The sequence below is a fragment of the Macrobrachium nipponense genome, chromosome 40, assembly GCF_015104395.2.
Source record: "Macrobrachium nipponense isolate FS-2020 chromosome 40, ASM1510439v2, whole genome shotgun sequence".
Taxonomy (NCBI): domain Eukaryota; kingdom Metazoa; phylum Arthropoda; class Malacostraca; order Decapoda; family Palaemonidae; genus Macrobrachium; species Macrobrachium nipponense.
Genome location: NC_061101.1, coordinates 36719868 through 36739631, shown reverse-complemented (window position 1 = coordinate 36739631; position 19764 = coordinate 36719868). Strand labels below are relative to the sequence as shown.

At 48.6% G+C, this 19764-nt stretch overlaps 1 protein-coding gene across 6 annotated transcripts in view; it reads right to left on the bottom strand.

The window, feature by feature from the left end:
* Nucleotides 1-19764, bottom strand: part of LOC135212084 (WSCD family member AGAP003962-like) — an 885772-nt gene that overhangs the window by 8844 nt on the left and 857164 nt on the right. For all 6 annotated transcript variants that reach the window (XM_064245455.1, XM_064245451.1, XM_064245453.1 and 3 more), the window contains one exon: nt 655-790. In XM_064245455.1, coding sequence (XP_064101525.1) covers nt 655-790 — 136 coding nt within the window. The remainder of the gene's footprint in view (nt 1-654; nt 791-19764) is intronic.

Below are 19764 nucleotides of genomic sequence, written 5' to 3'. Positions count from 1 at the left end.
AGGGAAGAATTTAAAACAATCTGTTATAGTAATGTCCATAGGTTACAGAAAAAAAGATAAATAGTACATATATATTATTTTTTTAAGTGACACCTTGAGGCTTTACATATCTTGATCAAATAAAACTCAATAAATCTGCTTCAGTGGACATTGTAGCTTTTTGATTATGCTATTCTTACGACAGTTTTTATGATTGGAAAAATGTAACCTAAATTTACATGTTGCTCCTTTTAATTATATAGCTTTATAGAATAATGACCATATTTTGGACTGATGACATTTGCCAACCATATTTTAGTTGTTTGCCCCAGATTTATTTTGAGATGTTTTCCTCTTGAAGGTTTTTCTTGGTAAAAGTAAAGTAGACTATCAGATATTATTACAATGTCTTGATTCATTTACTTCAAATCTTTGGATTACTAAGAATGTAATGATTTGAGCTCCTCATGATTTTGTGTAAAATGAACTTTTTATAAGCTTTATCTGATGTTCAATAAATTACCACTTTTCTTCTAAAACAATGGAAAACTCTGAGAATAAATAATTTCAGGTATAATCCTCAAGTTCTTCAGCAATTAACAACCAATCTGGCAAGCCTTACTACTAAAATTTTACAGAAAAATATTTTGCAGAGATTATCTCCTTCATACTTACAACGTCCTTTATCTCTTGTATATTTATCTGGCTGAGCATGACCTATATGACCTCCACTTTGACGATTGAATTCTGCTTGAATAGCTGGGTAAGGATCCCTTAATACTAGTACTGCTCTTGAAAAAGCCTTACGCATCTGAAAGTAAAATTATTTTTGTATAATAAATTCTCCCAGGAAAAATTTGCATTTTGCTTATAAACTGCAATGGATTTTTAATGAAAAGTTAAGTTTTTTCCTTATGAAGTGTTATGTAACCAAGGCCTTATTTTTGTAGACTGAATGAAATATATATCCTTGGTAAATAAATATTGTATTGTTCAATAAACATTTAAACTTGAGCACCTGTAACATTAACTTAGTAACTTACTGTTACCTAATGAAAAAATTAAATTGGTTAAAGCAAACTAGAAAATCATAATAACCCATTTTAGGCTGTTGTTGCTTGGGGAATGCTTAGGAGGATGTTGCCCAGTGGCCTGCTCTTTGTCACAGAATCCATGTATTACCATCTTTTCATGACAATGAAGTTTCTCTGTTACTATATATTGTTTTAGATATGAGTATTGTTTGATACTACAAATAAATATGTATTTGACATTAGTGATATAATTATAATAAATGAAATAATTTAAGAAATTAATATACCACTAACAGTAATAATAACTTGTTCCTACATGAATACAAACCCTCTGTCTTTATAACGTATGGGATTACCTTTCAGCAAGAGGGAAATCTGGCTGTTAAAACTTTTTGCAAGGTGGTTATGGTAACAGTTACCAAAGGTAGAGGCAGAAGTACTGCTAACCTAGTTGGAATTCACTCAAATGTATGCAGTTTTCTTTTGGCCGCAGGCTTAACGAGATGTGTTCCTTCTCTGTCCTGCCATTCAAGCTTTCTTTGTAGTGTTTGGATATTTTTGTTTATACCATGCATATATTGATATGTATATGGAAATGTGTCATCAGCTTTTTTATGTCCCTATAATGATATTTTCTTGGAGGGCTTTAATGTTTTAGTATTTCAGATGTGTGGATGGAGAAGATCGACACAGGTTTTTTATGTTTCTAGGCAAGGCTTTCTTATTCAGTTCATACGAAGATTCTTCATGGTTAATAGCGAGATTTTACCCCTCTCCCTCATCACAGAAGTTCATGTTGCAAGATCTTGACAATGTGTTGGTTCCGACTTGCTCTCAAGGACCAGTGGGAGTTCCTGTCTTGTTTTTTGCCCCATCCGTCTCTTAGAGTGTTTGGGGTGGAGGGGGGGAATCTTTGACTCTCTCCCTTCCCCTTTCTGTTTGTCGTTATTGGTGTCCTGAGCAGCGTAGGGATTTTGCTGTGAGGAACCATCAGAAGAACGGAAAAGGCGCCATCTTGGAAAGGGTTTTCTACTTTGATGGCTTTTGCTCAGTCTCCTCCTGGTTCTTTCTATGCATTCTTTCTTGGAAGTCGTTTCCCCTACCCATTCTTTCATAGCTCACCAGTGTTGTGAAAAACTTTGGAAGTCTTGGGAGGGATCAGGAGATATTTCCTCTATGCACCTGCTCTCTTGGGTTGGACCTCCCCACCCTGTGAGGGAAGAGGGGACATTTTTGTTCTATTTCAGGTTTGATGACTGCAGCGAGTAGCTCTCGCAACTTTGGAACCACTGGTGTGAAAGCTTAGAAGTTCCAGGAGTATGCTCTCCCTTTGGTTGTTCCAGTGTTACCACTTCAGTTTGTGATGCACCTTGACCAGTGTGAGTCAATGGCTGCAGTGTTTACCTCACAACTTTGGAGCTTCTTCAATGGTCTAGCTTCACCCCCTGCTCCGTCGGCTGTGTATCCCTATCAAAGCTTTAGAAATCCCTCAATGATGAAGTTAATGACTGCCGCACATACCTCTCACAACTTTGGAGCCTCTTTGATGGTCTCACCTATACCCTGCTCCACCAGCATTGTATCTCTGATTATCAGAGCTTTTAACCCTCTTTGCTGATTGAGTAGACTACTGCATTTTCCTCTTTCCATGGTGGTAGCTTTTTTCTTGCTTAGTTGCCAGCATCTCTCTCCGAGCTTTGGAGATCCTTCCACAATAATATACAGTCAACTGCTGCCTATTCATGGTTCTGCATTTGTGGACTCGCCTACTCAGATTTTTCTATGGAACATAAACGTACAGTAGTACCTTGCTGTATTGCGATTCATTCATCATGGAGTTTTACAATTTAATATGTCTGAATTTGTATCGCGGATTTTTGCTATATCGCAGGCTTTGATGGTATTAATTAATTTTTTTTGGTAGTTAAATAAGCATTTTCTAGTCTTAAAAATTTTTATTTTTGTGGTACAAATAATTTTCTATCCTAAATTTTTATTTTTATGTTGAAATAAGCATTTTCTATCCAAAAAAATGTAAAAACTATTTATGTTCCCCTTTTATTCCTTTTGTTTGCTACAATCTGTACTTTTTATGCAGAGAAACTGGCAATATTTTCTTTTGTTTTCAATGATTCAATAAATATTTGATAACCTGCTTGCTGATCTTTACGTAGTGCAGAATGCAGTGAATTTGGAACTAAAATAAAATATACGTAGTATAGCAGAAGAGTAGACAAACGCTCGCATGTATTGAAAATGCAGTACACAAAGCACGCTATTGGCTGATGGATGGGAAGCGACCAACCAAAGTACAGTCTTCTGTATCCTGGGCACTGATTGGCTAAGTGACCATAGCATGTCTCCTCCATCTCCCACTCAGCTGCATCTAGCCTTGTTCATTTCATATCAATGCCCGATCGCTGCGCTTAAGCTTTGCTCAGCGGTGTTCTGTTTTTGTGAAGTTTATAAGCTATATTGAATTTATTTCAAGCTCTATGATGCTGCCCAAATGTTCTGCTCCTTCTAAGGCTTCTGGCACAGAACCCAAGCACCAGAGGAAAATGCTTACTATCGCACAAAAGGTGGAACTCCTCGACATTCTCAAGGAAGGGAGAAAAGAATATAAGGAAGATGGCAGCACTGTCTTTTAACAAGCTCATTGTCAGGATGGAGTCTGCATTGGCCTTGTGGATCAGTGACTGCAGGAAGAAGAACATCGCACTGGATACCAACATCATCTGCACGAAGGCCAAGAAACTGTACAAAACGTTTGCTGAAACCGGTGACATTTGGGGTGATGAGGACCAGGATGGCGACGACAATGATGATGACCCAGAAGCAGGACCATCGAGTGCTTCTCTCACCAGACCAACCACATTCAGTGCCAGCAAGGGCTGGTTTGGCAAGTTTCAGAAACACTTTGGACTTAAGAGAGTTTCTCTGCACGGAGAAGCTCCCTCTGTGGATAAAGCCAGAGCCGAGGAGTACGTGAACAACACTTTCAAAACCATCATCGAGAAGGGGATTATAAGCCTGAGCAAGTTTTTAATATGGATGAAACAGGCTTATTTTGGAAGCGAATGCCATCTCTCACTTTTATTATGAAGGACGAAGCCAAAGCCCAAAAAGATTGTGTAACTGATTATGTGTGGGAATCCAGGGCTTATTTACAAGTAAAAAAACCCAAGAGCCTTAAAAAATAAGTTTCATACATTCAACTTACCTGTCAGATATATACATAGCTATCGACTCCATCGTCCCCGACAGAAATTCGAATTTCGCGGCACACGCTACAGGTAGGTCAGGTGATCTACCAGCCTGCCGCTGAGTGGCAGGACTAGGAACCATTCCCGTTTTCTAATCAGATTCTCTCTGTCGCTGGGAATGTAAACATATGTTTACTTTCCCTCCTGATTTGATTTTCGTGTTTCATCGCCATCGATCTTCTGGGCCGACTTTTACAGGGAAGTACTGGATCGGTGGTTTGGCAATAAATTCCTCATCGGTACGTGTATATGAAAATATATCTATTCTGAGAAGAACAAATTAGATATTAAAGAATATTTGTTGATCGAATGAATTATGTGGATCTCGTTTAGTGATTACACATATATATATAACTTTTAAGCTTCTAGCTCCTCGGGCATGAAGCTCCGGTAACGAGGCTCAATGCGCCTAAAGTGTCTGAAACAAGGCGCAAAGCCGCCTGAAACGAGGCGCAAAGCACCTGAAGGGCCCCCTGAATAGAGGCGCAAAGCGCCTGAAGCACTATGAACCAGGATCTTCATCGGAAATGGAAGTCCTTCTCATTCAGAAGAAAGGGAGGGCTATGGACGAAAATGGAAGTATTGTCGAATTCTAAGCAAGAACAAGTGTACAAGAGATCGGAACCTTCCGCACAAGCGGAACCTTCCAGAAGGCAGAAGATTCCAGATTCAAATCGCCTTCCAGGCTCTTGGAATTTTCCAAGAAGGAATATTTTCCAAATGTGCAGAACATTTCACATAAGCGGAATTTGACAATCACTCAGAACCTTCCGCACAAGCGGAAACTTCCAGACGTACAGAACTTTCCAGGCGAGGATCGCCTTTCAGACGCTCGGAACTTTCCAAGCGGGAATCTTTTTCCGGATAAGCAGAACATTCCGAACGCAGAACTTTCCAGGCGTGCGGAACCTTCCGTACAAGAAAAACTTTCCAAGCGCGATACGTCTGCTAGGATCCAGGAGTATTCTGATCACGATACTCCTCCTAGGCGCCAGGAGTATTCGGAACGCGATACTCCTGCCAGGTGCCAGGAGTGTTCCGATCACGATACTCCTCCCAGGCGCCAGGAGTATTCGGAACGCGATACTCCTGCCAGGCACCAGAGTATTCCGAGCACGATAACTCCTCCCAGGCGCCAGGAGTATTCAGAATGTGATACTCCTACCAGGCGCCAGGAGTATTCCGATCACGATACTCCTCCTAGGAAAGCGATACTTCTGCCAGGCGCCAGGAGTATCCCGAGCACGATACTCCTCCCAAAGCGCCAGGAGTATTCAGAACGTGATACTCCTACCGGCCGCCAGGAGTATTCCGATCACGATACTCCCCCTAGGAAAGCGATACTTCTGCCAGGCGCCAGGAGTATTCCGAGCACGATACTCCTGCCAGGCGCCAGGAGTATTCGGAGCGCGATACTCCTGCCAGGCGCCAGGAGTATTCGAGCAGGCACTTTCTCCTACAAGAAGAGCCTGACAACCGCCAAGAGTCCTCCAGGCGAAAGGTGAAAGACATTCGAGGCTTCTCCTGATAGGGACGGGAGTTGTCGCACAGGTGCCGTCGCCCTTGTCAGGATAGTCTTAATGCAATAAAGGCAAGAGCAAGTTCGGCTTTTTTCCTGGCAGGGACTCAAGATGTAGCACAGGCTGCCGTAGCCCTTGTCAGGTTAGAGTCGGTACTGCTAAAAGCCCTTCACCTTTCGAAAGGAAGCGCCTCTCCTCCGGTTGCTCAATCTTCTCCCAACTTGAGGAATGGAAGATAGAGCAGAATTGTGAGAATTAGTTCAATAGTAAGTGGATATTAAAAAAATCCTCCTTCTAAAAAAATAATGCAACCAACCATTTACAGCAAAAGGGGCAATTGTTTGGAAGTTGAACAAGATTCGTACGAGCTCTCATTCATTGATTAGAGGCTCTTCCAGATAAGAAAGGCGTAAAATACGGACTTATCTCCAAGATAAGTCAACTGTATTCGGGGTCTTCCGTCCGCTCTGGGTGGGGTTTGTCCTCCCCCAAGCGCGAGGGTGCCCCTCTAACTGACCCGACTTTTCCTCCCTCAGGTGTGCCTTCTGTGAGTGACGACCTTGGGCAGGTGTGGGCGTCGTTGGGACTGCAGGGCGCCCCCAGTATCCAGGGCTTAATTCAGCGATTGGCGGGGTCGGCAGTGGTTACTCATGGAGTGGTGACAACTACGACAACTACCTTGTCTACTCCAGCGTACGCCGCCCCTCCTCATGTGGTGTATACGCAGCACATTGCTTCGGTGACCCCGACAGCATCAATCCAAATGCCGATCTCTGCTGTGCCAAGGAGGGGCATGCCACCTCCACCTGGTTTCTATGTGCTGCCGACCCCCGACTTTCGCTGTCCAAAGAGTTCTCCCCTGGACCTGCCGCCTGTCCCTATGATGAAGCTGGCTGAATTTGAGACGCCGGTGACGCCTGATTATGGTGCCGTACCTGCCGCTGATGTTGTTGCTGGCCCAGCCGCTCGCGCCGCTCCTGTGAGGCGTGCTGTGCGTGACGCTCTGCTGTTGCTGGTCCTGCTGGTGCTGGTCCTGCTGTTGATGGTCCTGCCGTGCCTGCCCCTGCCCACGTCGTGTCTCGTCATGGAAGTGCTGCCCCGGACTCAGGTCTTTCCGGACAGGTTCAGTCGGGGCGTGTTGCTTCGGCAATTGGCCCAGCTCCTCCGTGGATGGAAGACCTGACGTCCGTCCTGAGAGAGCTGACGAAGAAGAGGAAGGTGTCGTCGTCGTCTGCTGCCGCCTCTCCCCCTTCATCTTCTAAGGCTTCCAAGCCGAAGAAGAAGGCTGCCCCCCCCCCCCCCCCAGCCCCCCCCCCCCCCAAGAAGGCTCCTTCGGGACCTTCGAAGGGCCCGTCTCACTCCGGTGTGACGGGGGGTTCTTCTGCTGGTCCTCCTGTTCCCTCAGGAACGGGGCCCGTCTCCTCTTCTGAGAAGAAGAAGAAGACGGGGACCAAGGGTGTGCTGGCTACCGCTGGTACACCCTCGCCTGGTCTTGGTAGCTCTGCTGCTAAGCCAGGTACCGGCTCGGCTTCTCGTCCGCGAGAAGTTCCGAGTGTACGGTTTCCTTTGGGTGACCGTGCAGCCAAAGTTAAGACGCCTGAGTTCGCTCAGCGTCATGACCGAGGCACGGAGCAGAAGACTGTCGAGAGTCGCACAGGCGACTCTCGCCAGGCCAGCGGCCGCTCTCGTAGCGACCAGCCGGTACCTCGGGTGGACGTGACGGTCTCTGACCGGCCATGGGTTGAGGCTGGGAAGAGGTCCCCTCGACTGACGGTACCAGCCTCGGCTGGTACCAGCGGTTTGACGTGCCGCGAGGACGCTCACCGGTCTCACCGCGAAAGCGAGCTCTGCAGGTCACCTGACCGCCGCTCCCACAGGGACCGGGCGGAGACGGTGGCCAGCAGCAGCTTGTCTGACGCACGGGACCGGGGTCGACGTGCTCAGTCGAGCCGCTCGCCACAGGTGAGCGGCACGGCCAGGCCTGCAGATCGATCCCCACCGCGGGTTGGTGATCGGCTGCAGCCCCCCACGTACGCTGGTCCTGCCAGCGAGCGGGGGGGTTGGGGGGGGGCGTCGGGTCTATCTCTCCACTACCTTCAACTTCCTCGGGGTACGCCGGGAAGAGCGAGGTAGCTAAGAGTGATCGTGAGAGGTGCGCCGCTCGTGATCCCGTCACGACGCCGCACGTGCCAGGTATGGTCTTAGGACCAGCCAGGTCGTACGCGCAAGTGACTGGAGGCGACCGTCAGGGGTCTGTTGCTGTTCCTCCTTCTGAAGGAGGAGGGTCTCGAGAGCTGCTCTTGTTGGAGGGACTGGACGGTCCTACTCCTCAGGTCGCTGTAACTCCCGAGATCCAGAGGAACTTTGCCCAGGTTATTGCGCTGATTCGTCAGCACAACGACCTGGGGGAAGGATCGCCGCTACCACCATCCGAGCCCACGTCCCGGCTCGAGTCATTTTGGGGCCCGAAGAGGGAACCCAAATTGACGGTGGGACTGCCGCGATCAGAGCTTGCAGACTCAGTCCTTGACCAGGTGGAGAATTTCGTCTCAGGACGAGAGGATTCGCTAAAGTCAGGACGGTCTTCCAAGCTACTTCCTCCTCCTCTGCAGCGACAGCGGAAGTTCTACGTGCCTTCAGTGGATCCAATACCGCCCAAACAGGTTAACCCGGAGCTAGCTAGGCTAACTCCAGGTGTGTCCCTGCAGCAGCTCCTGTCGGAGAACTTGTGGTTCTCGCAGCAGGAGGCACTGGGCCTGGAAGCTACCGCTATGGCAGCATTCCAGGCAGTCTCTTGGTTGGATCTGTGGTCCCTCACAGTATCCAAGGTCGCGGGCGACTCTGGGGGCGCTGCCCTCGAAGACGACCCCGACTTCAGGAGACTGTGCCAGTCTGGAGGTAGGGCCATCTCCTACCTCGCCCATCAGACGGCAAACCGGTGGGCCAACTTGGTTCTCCGTCGTAGGGACGCTGTCCTTACACGAGTAGCCAAGGGGGCTGGGCATGAGGCGGTAAATGGACTCCGTAATGGACCTATGAAGAGTTCCTCCGCTCTCTTTCCTGGAGAGATGGTGGACGCTGCGGTGGAAAGACGGCGCACTGATGACAGTGACCGTCTGGTTCACCAGGCAGTCGCGAAGGTTTCTGGGCAACCTCGTGCAACTGCGGCTAAGCCTAAGAGTTTAGCTAGCGCTTCCTCGGCTGCTAAGACGGCTGCTCCATCGAAGCCCCGAGGAAAGACTCTTCCTGCTTCAACTTCTGGTAGAGGAGGCCGTAACCAGCCCTCCTTTCCCCGAGGAGGTGCTGGGAAGAAGTCGAAGCGAGGTGGGAAACGCTAGGGACGGCGTTCCCCCTCACCTGCTGCCGGAAGTGGGGGGGTGCCTGGCGAGCCATTGGGCAACTTGGCAGCGCTACGGTGCCGAGACCTGGATAGTAGACGTCCTTCGGGAGGGATATCTACTACCCTTCAAATCTCGGCCACCCCTCACTTCCAACCCGGTCCATCTTCAGACTTATGTACAAGGTTCTTCAAAGGACGACGCTCTTCGGCAGGAGATCAAGACCATGCTGACCAAACGAGCTGTAGAAGTCGTAGTAGATCGGTCACCGGGCTTTTACAGCCGCCTTTTTCTTAGTGGGAAGAAAGGCATCGGGGGGCTGGCGCCCGGTGATAGATCTCTCTCCCCTGAACCGATTTGTTCGCCAGACTCGGTTCAAGATGGAGATGGCACGTTCCGTGCTCGACTCCATCAGGGAGAACGATTTCATGCTTTCGGTGGACCTGAAGGATGCGTATTTTCAAATACCCATCCATCAGTCCTCCAGAAAGTGCCTCCGCTTCATCTTCGACGGGACGGTGTACCAATTCAGGGCACTTTGCTTTGGTCTGTCAGGTGTCTGCTTGGGCCCATTCGCACGGGATACGTCTTCTGAGGTATCTCGATGATTGGCTGGTGCCTGGCGAGCTGCCGCTCGCAGTTGCTGCAGGACAGGGATCGACTTCTAAAGTTTTGTCGCGATCTGGGGATCGTGATAAACTACGAGAAGTCCGATCTCGAACCCAAGCAAAAGATGAAGTACCTGGGTATGCTGATCGATACGGTAGCAGCTCAAGTCCGCCCCGCAGACTTGAGGATCAGCAGATTCAGGGAGGCAGCCGGCCGGTTCCTGTCTCGGCAGGAAAAGGCAGCTCAGCAATGGCAAGTCATGATCGGCCACCTGTCGTCACTAGAGAAGTTAGTTCCTCACGGACGTCTTCACCTGCGGTCTCTCCAGTGGAGACTAAGGGAGAGTTGGTCACAGGTAAAGGATCCACCTTACTTCCCCGTGTCCCTCACGGAGAAAGTGAGGCAGGACCTAGCCTGGTGGCTCGACGACAGGAACCTCTTAAAAGGAGTGCCTCTACGCACTCCCCCCCCGGAGATGTTGCTGTTCTCAGACGCATCAACCGAGGGATGGGGCGCACACCTGGAGGAGTTGCTGGCTGCAGGTGTGTGGGACCATCACGACAAGCACCTTCACATCAATGTCCTGGAACTCAAGGCGGTGTTCTACGCTCTCCAAGAATTCCAGGACCGCTTGGTGGGACACTCAGTGGTGTTGATGTGCGACAACACCACAGTAGTGGCATACGTCAACAAGCAGGGGGGCCTAGTGTCTCTTCCGCTACACCAGTTGACCGTGCAGGTGCACGAGTGGGCCACGGCTCACTCAATAGAGCTGTCAGCACGCTACATTCCAGGCAAAAGGAATGTAGTAGCAGACAATCTCAGCCGTCGGGATCAGGTGATAGGAACCGAGTGGTCTCTACACCCAGAAGTGGCAGAAAGGCTCTTCAACCTGTGGGGGCGTCCAGTCATAGACCTGTTCGCCACCCGGCACAACAAAAAACTTCAGGTTTTTTGTTCAGCCGTGCCGGACCCATGGGCAGCTGCAGAGGACGCTCTTCAACACCCCTGGGACAACCTCTTCGTCTACGCCTTTCCTCCCTTTTGTCTGATTCGGAAAGTGATCAGCCGAGCGCTGGTCACTCCCAATCTCAGGATGATCCTGGTGGCTCCCAAACGACCTCAAGCCGTTTGGTATCCGGACCTGCTGGCTCTTCTTGCGGAAGAACCGAGAGAGATGCCCCACTGGCACAACCTTCTAGCCCAGCCACACGTAGAACGGTACCACCGAGCAGTCCAGTCCCTACAACTTCACGGCTGGCTGTTATCCACCATCTCTTGCGAACGAGAGGCTTTTCTCGTAGCGCAGCAACAGAGATGGCTGGACACGTCCGACAGTCCTCTGCAGCTGTGTACCAAGGGAAGTGGGCCGTCTTCTGTGGTTGGTGTCGTAGACGGGGTCTATCTCCTCTCAGAGCCACTCTTCAGCAGGTAGCGGATTTCCTCGTTTTTCTTCGCCAAGAGAAGCTCCTCTCAGTACCCACAGTTAAAAGGTATAGAGCCGCCCTGGCTCTTGTCCTAAAACTGAGGGGACTGGACATCTCGAACTCGTTCGAGATCTCCTTGCTTATGAGGAGCTTCGAAAGGTCTTGCCCACCCAGGGCCCCCTGAGTGGGATGTGACTCTCGTCCTTAGGAGTTTGACTCGAAGACCATTCGAGCCACTCCGAGAGTCGTCAGACAGGGATCTGACCCTCAAGACCCTCTTCTTGCTGGTCCTGGCATCGGCGAAGAGAGTAGGGGAACTTCATGGTCTTTCCTTCAATGTTAAACTTCCAGGGATGGGGATCTGTGACGCTCGATTTCGTCCCGAACTTCGTAGCTAAGACTCAGAATCCTCGATCCCTGACGACAGGTTCGAGTCTTTCACGATCCCCTCCCTAATGGATTTCACCGACAACGATACGGATGAGATGCTGCTTTGTCCTGTGAGGGCGCTACGGCGCTATCTGAAGAGAACTCGACACCTCAGGCCTGAGTGTCGACGCCTCTTCGTTAGCACTGGGGTTACCAAGAAAGAAGTATCCTAGACCACCTTTCTTTCTGGCTGCGTGAGGTGATCAGGAGAGCGTACGAGGCTGATGGTAGTGATGACATCCGTACGCTCCGACCGAGAGCCCACGAAGTCAGAGGTATTGGACCCTCTTTGGCATTCCGTAAGAACTTCTCCGTGGCGCAGGTCCTGAAGGCAGGTGTCTGGGCCAACCAGACTACCTTCACGTCCTTCTACCTTCGGGATATTGCCCACAAGTCCTTGGATACTTTTTTCCTTGGGACCTGTGGTGGCTGCTCAACACGTTGTGTAAGCTTACCCAGCACCCGAGCAGGCAGAACAGCATCGATTCCTGGTGTGACTGTAGGAATGAATGTGTGAATGAGAGTGCGACTGGCTTCTCTTCCTCCATCTTTCTCTTTCTCTCCCTCTACCTGTGGGCAGGGGGTCACGGTCGTCACCATGCTGGAAGGAATTTCGATGCAGGTAAGCTACTCGACCGAGCCCCAATCTATCCCTTTAGTTAGGGATAGAAGCAAATATCCTCCACTTCCTCCAACAAGGGGGAGGGAGTGGATGCCTACTTGAGACAAACCCATAACTTTATATTGGCTCTTGTAAAGGAGCAAGTTCGCTTGCTGCTGGTACAACGAGATACGCTTGCCTCTCTCCTAGTACTTGGCTCAGAGGTCTGACCATTGATCCTGCGGTGCACACCCCGATCAATCGGACAGAGGTTTGGATCCCTCCCTTGCTCTTACGACCAGGGAGGCACCCTGAAGTTTGGACGAAACCAGTCTGTTCACCAAAAAGACTCAGATTCCTCCCACCAATAAGTGAGTCTTCCTATTGTTAAAGGACCGAGGGTTTGTATTACGTATCGGAACAAATGACAATTTGTCGAAAATTGCATTTTTCCTAACTATACAAACCTGAGGTCCTTTACATATAGTCCCACCTCATACCACCCCTCACTCTGCAACTTTTTGCATGGGCCTAAAGCAAAAGTGATTCTTCACCTCTGCGCGCACGATCGGACAAGCAGTTAACTATCGTTCTCCCCTTGCTCGAAGCTTATGACCGTCCCAGCTGCCGCTAGTTACCTTCCTATTGTTAAAGGACCTCAGGTTTGTATAGTTAGGAAAAATGCAATTTTCGACAAATTGTCATATTTCCATTCTTTCTCTGCATGTCGGAGAGGAAAGAATGTCGTAGAAGACTTAGTGTATACGACTACTGAATGACAAGTCATATACGCATACCATAGTTGCCTTTCTGGTTCGCTACGGAATTATCTATATCCTTACAGGATTTTCCTAGTAAGGACTTCGCTTAAAAGGTTTGTTACGACAATACCTACTCAGCTTCGGTATTTAACAAAGGTTGTTTGGCTTAAATTTGCATTATTGAGAGCTTTCTTAGGCTCGAGAATAATTTTATTATATCCCTTCATTGAAGGGAGTAACTGGCAACTCAGAATGAATGCAGCCAGGCAGTGAACGAGACGGCTGTAATTGTAAGCCAATTCAGTACCATCCGGTTCTCGGTCGTGAGCGGTTGGTTACATCTCTCTCTCCTAAGGGATCGAATGGTTCACCGTATATTCCCCCTACAATCAGGGACTTAACCACGAATTGAGGGGATTTTTAGGCAAACATGAATAACATCATATTCGTTTTGCAAAGGATCTCTCTCTGCCTCGGCGAGGAAAGAATGTAGTAGAAAATTCACCTTAAGATAACGGTTACGGTTAAGCCTTATGCACACACCGTGGTTAATTACAGAATTCCTACTATCCTTACAAGGGTTTCCTAGATGAATGCTGTTTACCACAATGTGACGGTATTATAAAGGATTTTAATTCGGCAGAGCACGATTTAACCTATTTGGAAACAGACACGGAACGTAACGATCCTTACCAGGTTCGATGCGGGATTTTGCACGTCCGTGAGAACCTTCTTGATCGACGATAATAACTGTTAACGTATGTTTAACATTTATTGGAAAGAGTTGTGAGAACCTGCGGAAAGTATTCACAGATCTCTTCGCAAGGTAGAAGACGAACGAGCTTCTTATAGATTGCTTCCTTTTCCTCGAAACAAGAGAGGTAGCAAGATACGCCATCTTTAATTTAAATAGGGGAATAAACTTTAGTCTTTTTTCCCCTAGTTATATATATTCTTAACAGATATTAAGATAAATGGGCGTCAAAGGAAGAAGATGAATGCATCATTTTGGCAATAAAAAGGTTGGATTCACAGAGGTCACATTCTTCTCTCAGCATGTGTCGGAAGGTTTTTCTAAGAGAGTAGAGATTTTATCGGAATCTATTATAAATATTGGACCTGAAAAACCTATCCACTCTGAGTCTGTCTGCGTGCAGACTGACCAGAAGTAAATATGAATGAGAGGATTTTTCAAGGGAAGCGTGATAATTCCTTCAAATATGTTAGACATCGAGTTTCTGCTTATCGTGCTAGATGGAAAGGGGAAACTGTCCTCTTCCGATACCTCTGTGAACCACATAATGGGTTTTCTTCCCTTTCTGGGGGAAGAATCACCTTGGTATTTTATGCTATCAATGAACACAGTAAAAAGATATACTCTGTCTCGTCAAAGAATATTAGAGATAGTAGAAAATTAAGATCTTCGGGATCTTATACAATACGTACCTCTATACGATAAGAGTAGGAGATCTTATACTTAGAATGGGATCCTAATTTGGGCCTCAGATTCCGTGTTCCGACAAGATGGAACTGCTCCTCATCGAATGTTTCTCTTGGTCCTAAACGATCAAAAGGGACAAGTGAAATTTTGGGCTTTAGAATCCGGAATCAAATTCTATGAAGACTCGGCAATGGGTTCTGGCCAGCATAGTATGTTTGGCAAAAGAACTAAAGCCTTTTATTCCTGGATCAACGCTTTCAGATAGAGGTTTCGTTGTCCAGGTAATGTATTGACGTTGTCATCTACGGAAGAAGACAAGGTTTAAACATTTACTGACAGTCTTGGGAACGCGATGAGGGCTCAAACTACTTCCCAAAAGGTTCAGAGAGATACATTAAAGAGATAGAAATCAGGAGTCCTACCAATTTCAGCTCAGAATCTCTTCAAACTTCCAGACTCCTTCCCTTCCTTCGGGCAAGGATAGGGAAGCTTCTGCAACGAGAAAACTCATCAACATGTAGGAGGAGAACTCGTTAGCAACGGAAGTATTCAATAAGGATCCTCCTCGGAGGAAGACTTGTCTCTCGGACTTTTAGATTTCCTATCGTCTACTGGATGTAGCTGACTAAAATCACCTCCCCTTGCCGGAAAGGCCAAAAGCTCAAAGTGAAAGAATTTCTTCCACCCTTCTCCAGTCTCCTGATAAACGATGATGGATCTTCAGGACTTTCGGACAATGTAGCGCCAAATGCCAAAACAGGCGTGAAGACGCCAGAGAAAGACAGTCAATATGAACACTGTCATTGTCTGATGAGGAGAAGGAGCGGGCCTCCAACCTGGCGCAGTGCGCTAGAGGCGAACAAATCGGGAAAAAGTGTCCGATGTGGACATCGCCAGTTTTCCTCGAGACTTAACAAGCTCGAAGCTCCAGCAAGTGGGGAGAAGTCAGCCACGCGCCAGGCGCGAGGCTCCAAACAGGCGCAAGGCACTGGCAAGGTGCGAGGCACCAGCCAGGCGCGAGGCACCAGCCAGGCAGGCAAACAGGATGCGCCAGCCAGGTGCAAGGAGCCAGGCAGGCGCGAGGCGCCAACCAGGCACAAAGCGCCAGCCAGGCGCAAGCCAGGCTCTAGGCTTCATCCAGATGAGATCCAGTTCAAAGAAAGTCCTAGTCTTTGAAACAATGGTGATCTCTAAAGCACTTTATAAGTGACTTGATGATACCTTCAAACAGCTGAGAATTTAAAAGCTCATGAAGTGCGAGCTTTTGCAAATTCTTGTTCTTTTCGTAACAATATGTCAGGAAGACATATTAGCTTTAACATATGAGAGATGCAACGATGTGTTCACTGCTCATTACACGAAGGACGTCAAGTTAACCTACGAGAGATCCTTCTCTCTTGGTTTATACGTGTCGGCGGATACGTTGCTGGGATAAGGAGCTGACACTGATCCTTTAATAATGAGTTGAATTTATTTTAACTTAGTGAATTTTATTGAGGTTTGAAAGGAGTTTGGGGGATAACTCCTTTTTCAATACCTACAACATATGTTGTTTACCTGTCTAGTCAGTAGTTAGCTGTCTCTTGCCCTCCACCAAAGGGTGTCAATCAGCTATGTATATATCTGACAGGTAAGTTGAATGTATGAAAATGATATTGTTATGATACAATAAAGTTTCATACATACTTACCTGGCAGATATATACGATTGAAAACCCACCCAGCCTCCCCGCAGGAGACAGGTGGAAGAGAGAATCTGATTAGAAAACGGGAATGGTTCCTAGTCCTGCCACCCAGCGGCAGGCCGGTAGATCACCTGACCTACCTGTAGCGTGTGCCGCGAAATTCGAATTTCTGTCGGGGACGACGGAGTCGATAGCTATGTATATATCTGCCAGGTAAGTATGTATGAAACTTTATTGTATCATAACAATATCATAATAAAAATGTGTTGGCTGTGTACTGGATGCACAACCCCAAGGCATGGATCACGAAACTCCTCATGTCTGATTGGTTCCACCAGTGCTTCATCTCAGAGGTCAAGCTTTATTTGGCAGAGAAAAGCCTTGAATTCAAAGTTCTTCTGATCATGGACTGCTGGAGGCCATCCTGTTGATCTGGCACATGATGGTGTACAGGTAGAGTTCTTGCCGCCGAACACCACTTTGCTGATTCAACCCATGGATCAAGGTGTTATCCGCACTTTTAAGGCTCTATATGTGAAACGCCCTGCAAAACCTCATTGAAACTATGGACTCTGATGAAGACTTCTTGCTAAGGCCGTAACGTGTGACTATACCACTCCATCATGTCTCCTAAATATTCAGAAGGCTTTATATCAAGGAGACGAAGGAAACTTTAAATGCCAGCTGGAAAAATTTGTGGCCAGAAGTGGTCCATGATTATTGTATCCCTCTGCCAGTGGCATCTGCTTCCTGTTTGGATCGAGGGGAAGCTGTTAAGTCATCGCCACTTACGACGTTACTTTCATCAATGATGTCACTCCCAGTTGTCTCCACTGCGCTGCCTCGCTCGTCTGTCATTGTTTGCTGCTGTGACATCATCTCTGCCATCCAGTTCGCTGCATCTCCCTTCTATGTCATCGGCCCCTTCTCTTGGTGATCTGTCTGAGGCTTTATGCCAGGTGGTTCTTAAGAGATTGGACTCTATTTCAGAAGATAAGTTGGCCACCATGTCAGCTGGGAGGACTGGAAGCAAGCGTTTTGCATCGCCCTCGCCTCCTGTGAAGAGATTGTGTAAGGAGCCAGTGCTGTCTTCCTCTCCTTTTCCCCCATCTCCGCCGCATCGGTGTATCAAGCATTGGAAGGAAAGGACTTTGCCCTTTCTTCATCTGTGAGTGAGGAGCAACACGCCCGTGTTCCTGAGTGTTAGTATTGCGAAGACTGTTAGTGTATCTTCCCCTGTGCGATCTGCAGTGGCTGCTTCGTCCTCTGCATCGAGTCGTGAGCGTGTTGCAACCTCCCTCATTCGTGCACATGTTGCAGGTGCCCCCACTTCTTCTCCAAGGCCTTTTCGTCGCCGTAAGGATCTCAAGGCACCTGTCAAGAGGTCGAAGGTTGTGTGTGCAGAGTTGGTGCAGCAGGAGTGTTTGCCTGCCCCTCTCCCTGGTACTTCCAGGAGTTAGACTCCAAGGGATTCTCATTCTACCTCGAGCATTTGGGTTTCCTCACTTGCACACATTCGTATGTCTGCCAGCACACATTCGTACGTCTGCCATGCCTGTGCCCGTTCGCGGCCATGTTAGAGAGTCATCTGTTGGGAGTTTGTGTAGTGATGTCCCTAGTGTTGTGGATGGTTCGTTGCGGGAGTTGGCGCTTGGATCCAGCCTAGATAGATTAGTTGGTATTTTGGGCTGTTTGGCTGCTAGTTTTACCATTAATTTAGATAAGCCTTACACACCCTTCACGTTGTCGGTTATCTTAACCCAGACGTCATTCGTCTGAGGCCAGGATTGACTTTGGAGCAGGTGAGGTCGGTGGCTCCATCCTTGTCACAGGGTGCCTCAGGGTTGGAATCTATGGCAGCCTCCATGTTGCAGACGGTTTCTGGGCTGGATTTCTTGTCTACGGTCATTGCCAAGATAGCTTCTGACAGGTCCCCAGAGGGGTTGGCGAGTGCTTCCTCTCTTGCTGTTTGTTGCAGTCTAGAGGCAAGGCATTTTTGTATATGGCTCAATTCAGTGTTAATTTAAGGGCTAACCTTCTCCTGATTGGAAGAGATGTGGCTTTATCCAGGATGGAAAGATCGGCTGACCCTGAGTCCTTGCTGGCATTGAGGAATGGAGATCTGTTGGAGTCTCAATTTCTGTTCCCTCGGACCGAGCTAGAGGATGCGATAGACCGGTGCCGGGCTGACACCAAGGACAGATTAGTGCACCAGGCTGTGTCTAAGTTGGAGTCTCGTCCTCGGAGACGTCCGGCTCCTCCTCCCACCACTGCCCAGCAGCAGTTGCGAAGATCATCGCCTGGTAGGCTGTCGAGGAGTTCGGTTTTGGCAGGGCCTCCCTGTTTGTCCCATCCTCGGTCAGAGGACCAACGTCCCTTTCGCTGCAGTTCCTTTAAGCCGAGAAGGGGCACCAGGGGCAGGGGTAAAGGAGGTTGTCGGTAGGTTAGGCACCTCTTCCTCTCCTGTGCCACAGGTGTGGGCGAGCCTGGCAGACCATTGGGCCAAGTGGCAGAGTTACAGGGCGTAGTGGGTGGTAGATGTCCTTCGGGTGGGGTATCTACTGCCATTCGACTTCTCTCCTCTCTCGGACAAGCCGCAGCTCAGGAGGGCGTATCCTCCAGATTCCACGAAGTTCTTGGCTCTTCAGGAGGAAGTGCAGAAGATGCTGGACAAAGATGCGATAGAGGAAGTAGTGCGTCCGTCTCTGGGGTTTTACTCGGAGACAAGGTCTTTGAGTTCAAAGTCCTGTGCTTCGGGCTGACCACAGCCCCTCAAGTGTTCACAAGGGTCTTCTCTCGTTTCAAATTGGGCCCATGCTCAGGGGATCCGTTTGCTGAGGTACCTCGACAATTGGTTGGTCTTGGTAGGTTCCAAGGAAAAGCTGCTGCAGGACAGAGATCGTCTGCTTCAGTTTTGTCTGGAACCGGGCATCGTGGTCAACCAGGTAAAGTTGAACCTCGTACCCAGTCAAAGGATTCTCTACCTGGGCATGGTCATCGATACGACGGTTGCAAGAGTTTTCCTGTTGGATCAGAGGTTGGAGAAGTTGCGAGGGTGGCGCGCGACTTCCTGTCGGCACCACATCAGTCAGCTCATCAGTGGCAGGTTCTTCTGGGAGTTTTGTCTTCCCTGGAGAAGCTGGTCCCTCATGGGCGTCTTCATGGGGGGAATTTTGGTCTCCGGCAGTGGACTCACCCTTGTTAAAGGTTCCTTTGTCTCTGGAAGTGAGAGAAGACCTTCGTTGGTGGTTGGAAGACGAAATCTTTTGAAGGGCGTCCCTCTGCGTTCTCTCCCACTGGACTTCCTTCTGTTTTCAGATGCCTCCCTCGCAGGTTGGGGGGCTCATTTAAGCGGCCTCATTGCCTCAGCCGTTTGGAGTTTGGAGGACAAACAGCAGTATATCAACGTCTTGGAGTCGAAGGCAGCCTTCCTGGGTCTGAAGGAGTTTCAGGAGAAAGCAGAGGGTCATTCTGTCGTTCTCATGTCGGACAACACCACGGTGGTCGTCTATGTGAACAAGCAGGGAGGTCTGGTTTCACGTCAACTTCACGCCTTGACCGTCAAGGTTCACCAGTGGACAGTCAGCAATTCAGTAGAGCTCTCAGCCAGGTATATCCCAGGCAAATGAAATGTGGTCGCAGACAAACTCAGTCATTGGGATCAGATCCTAGGCA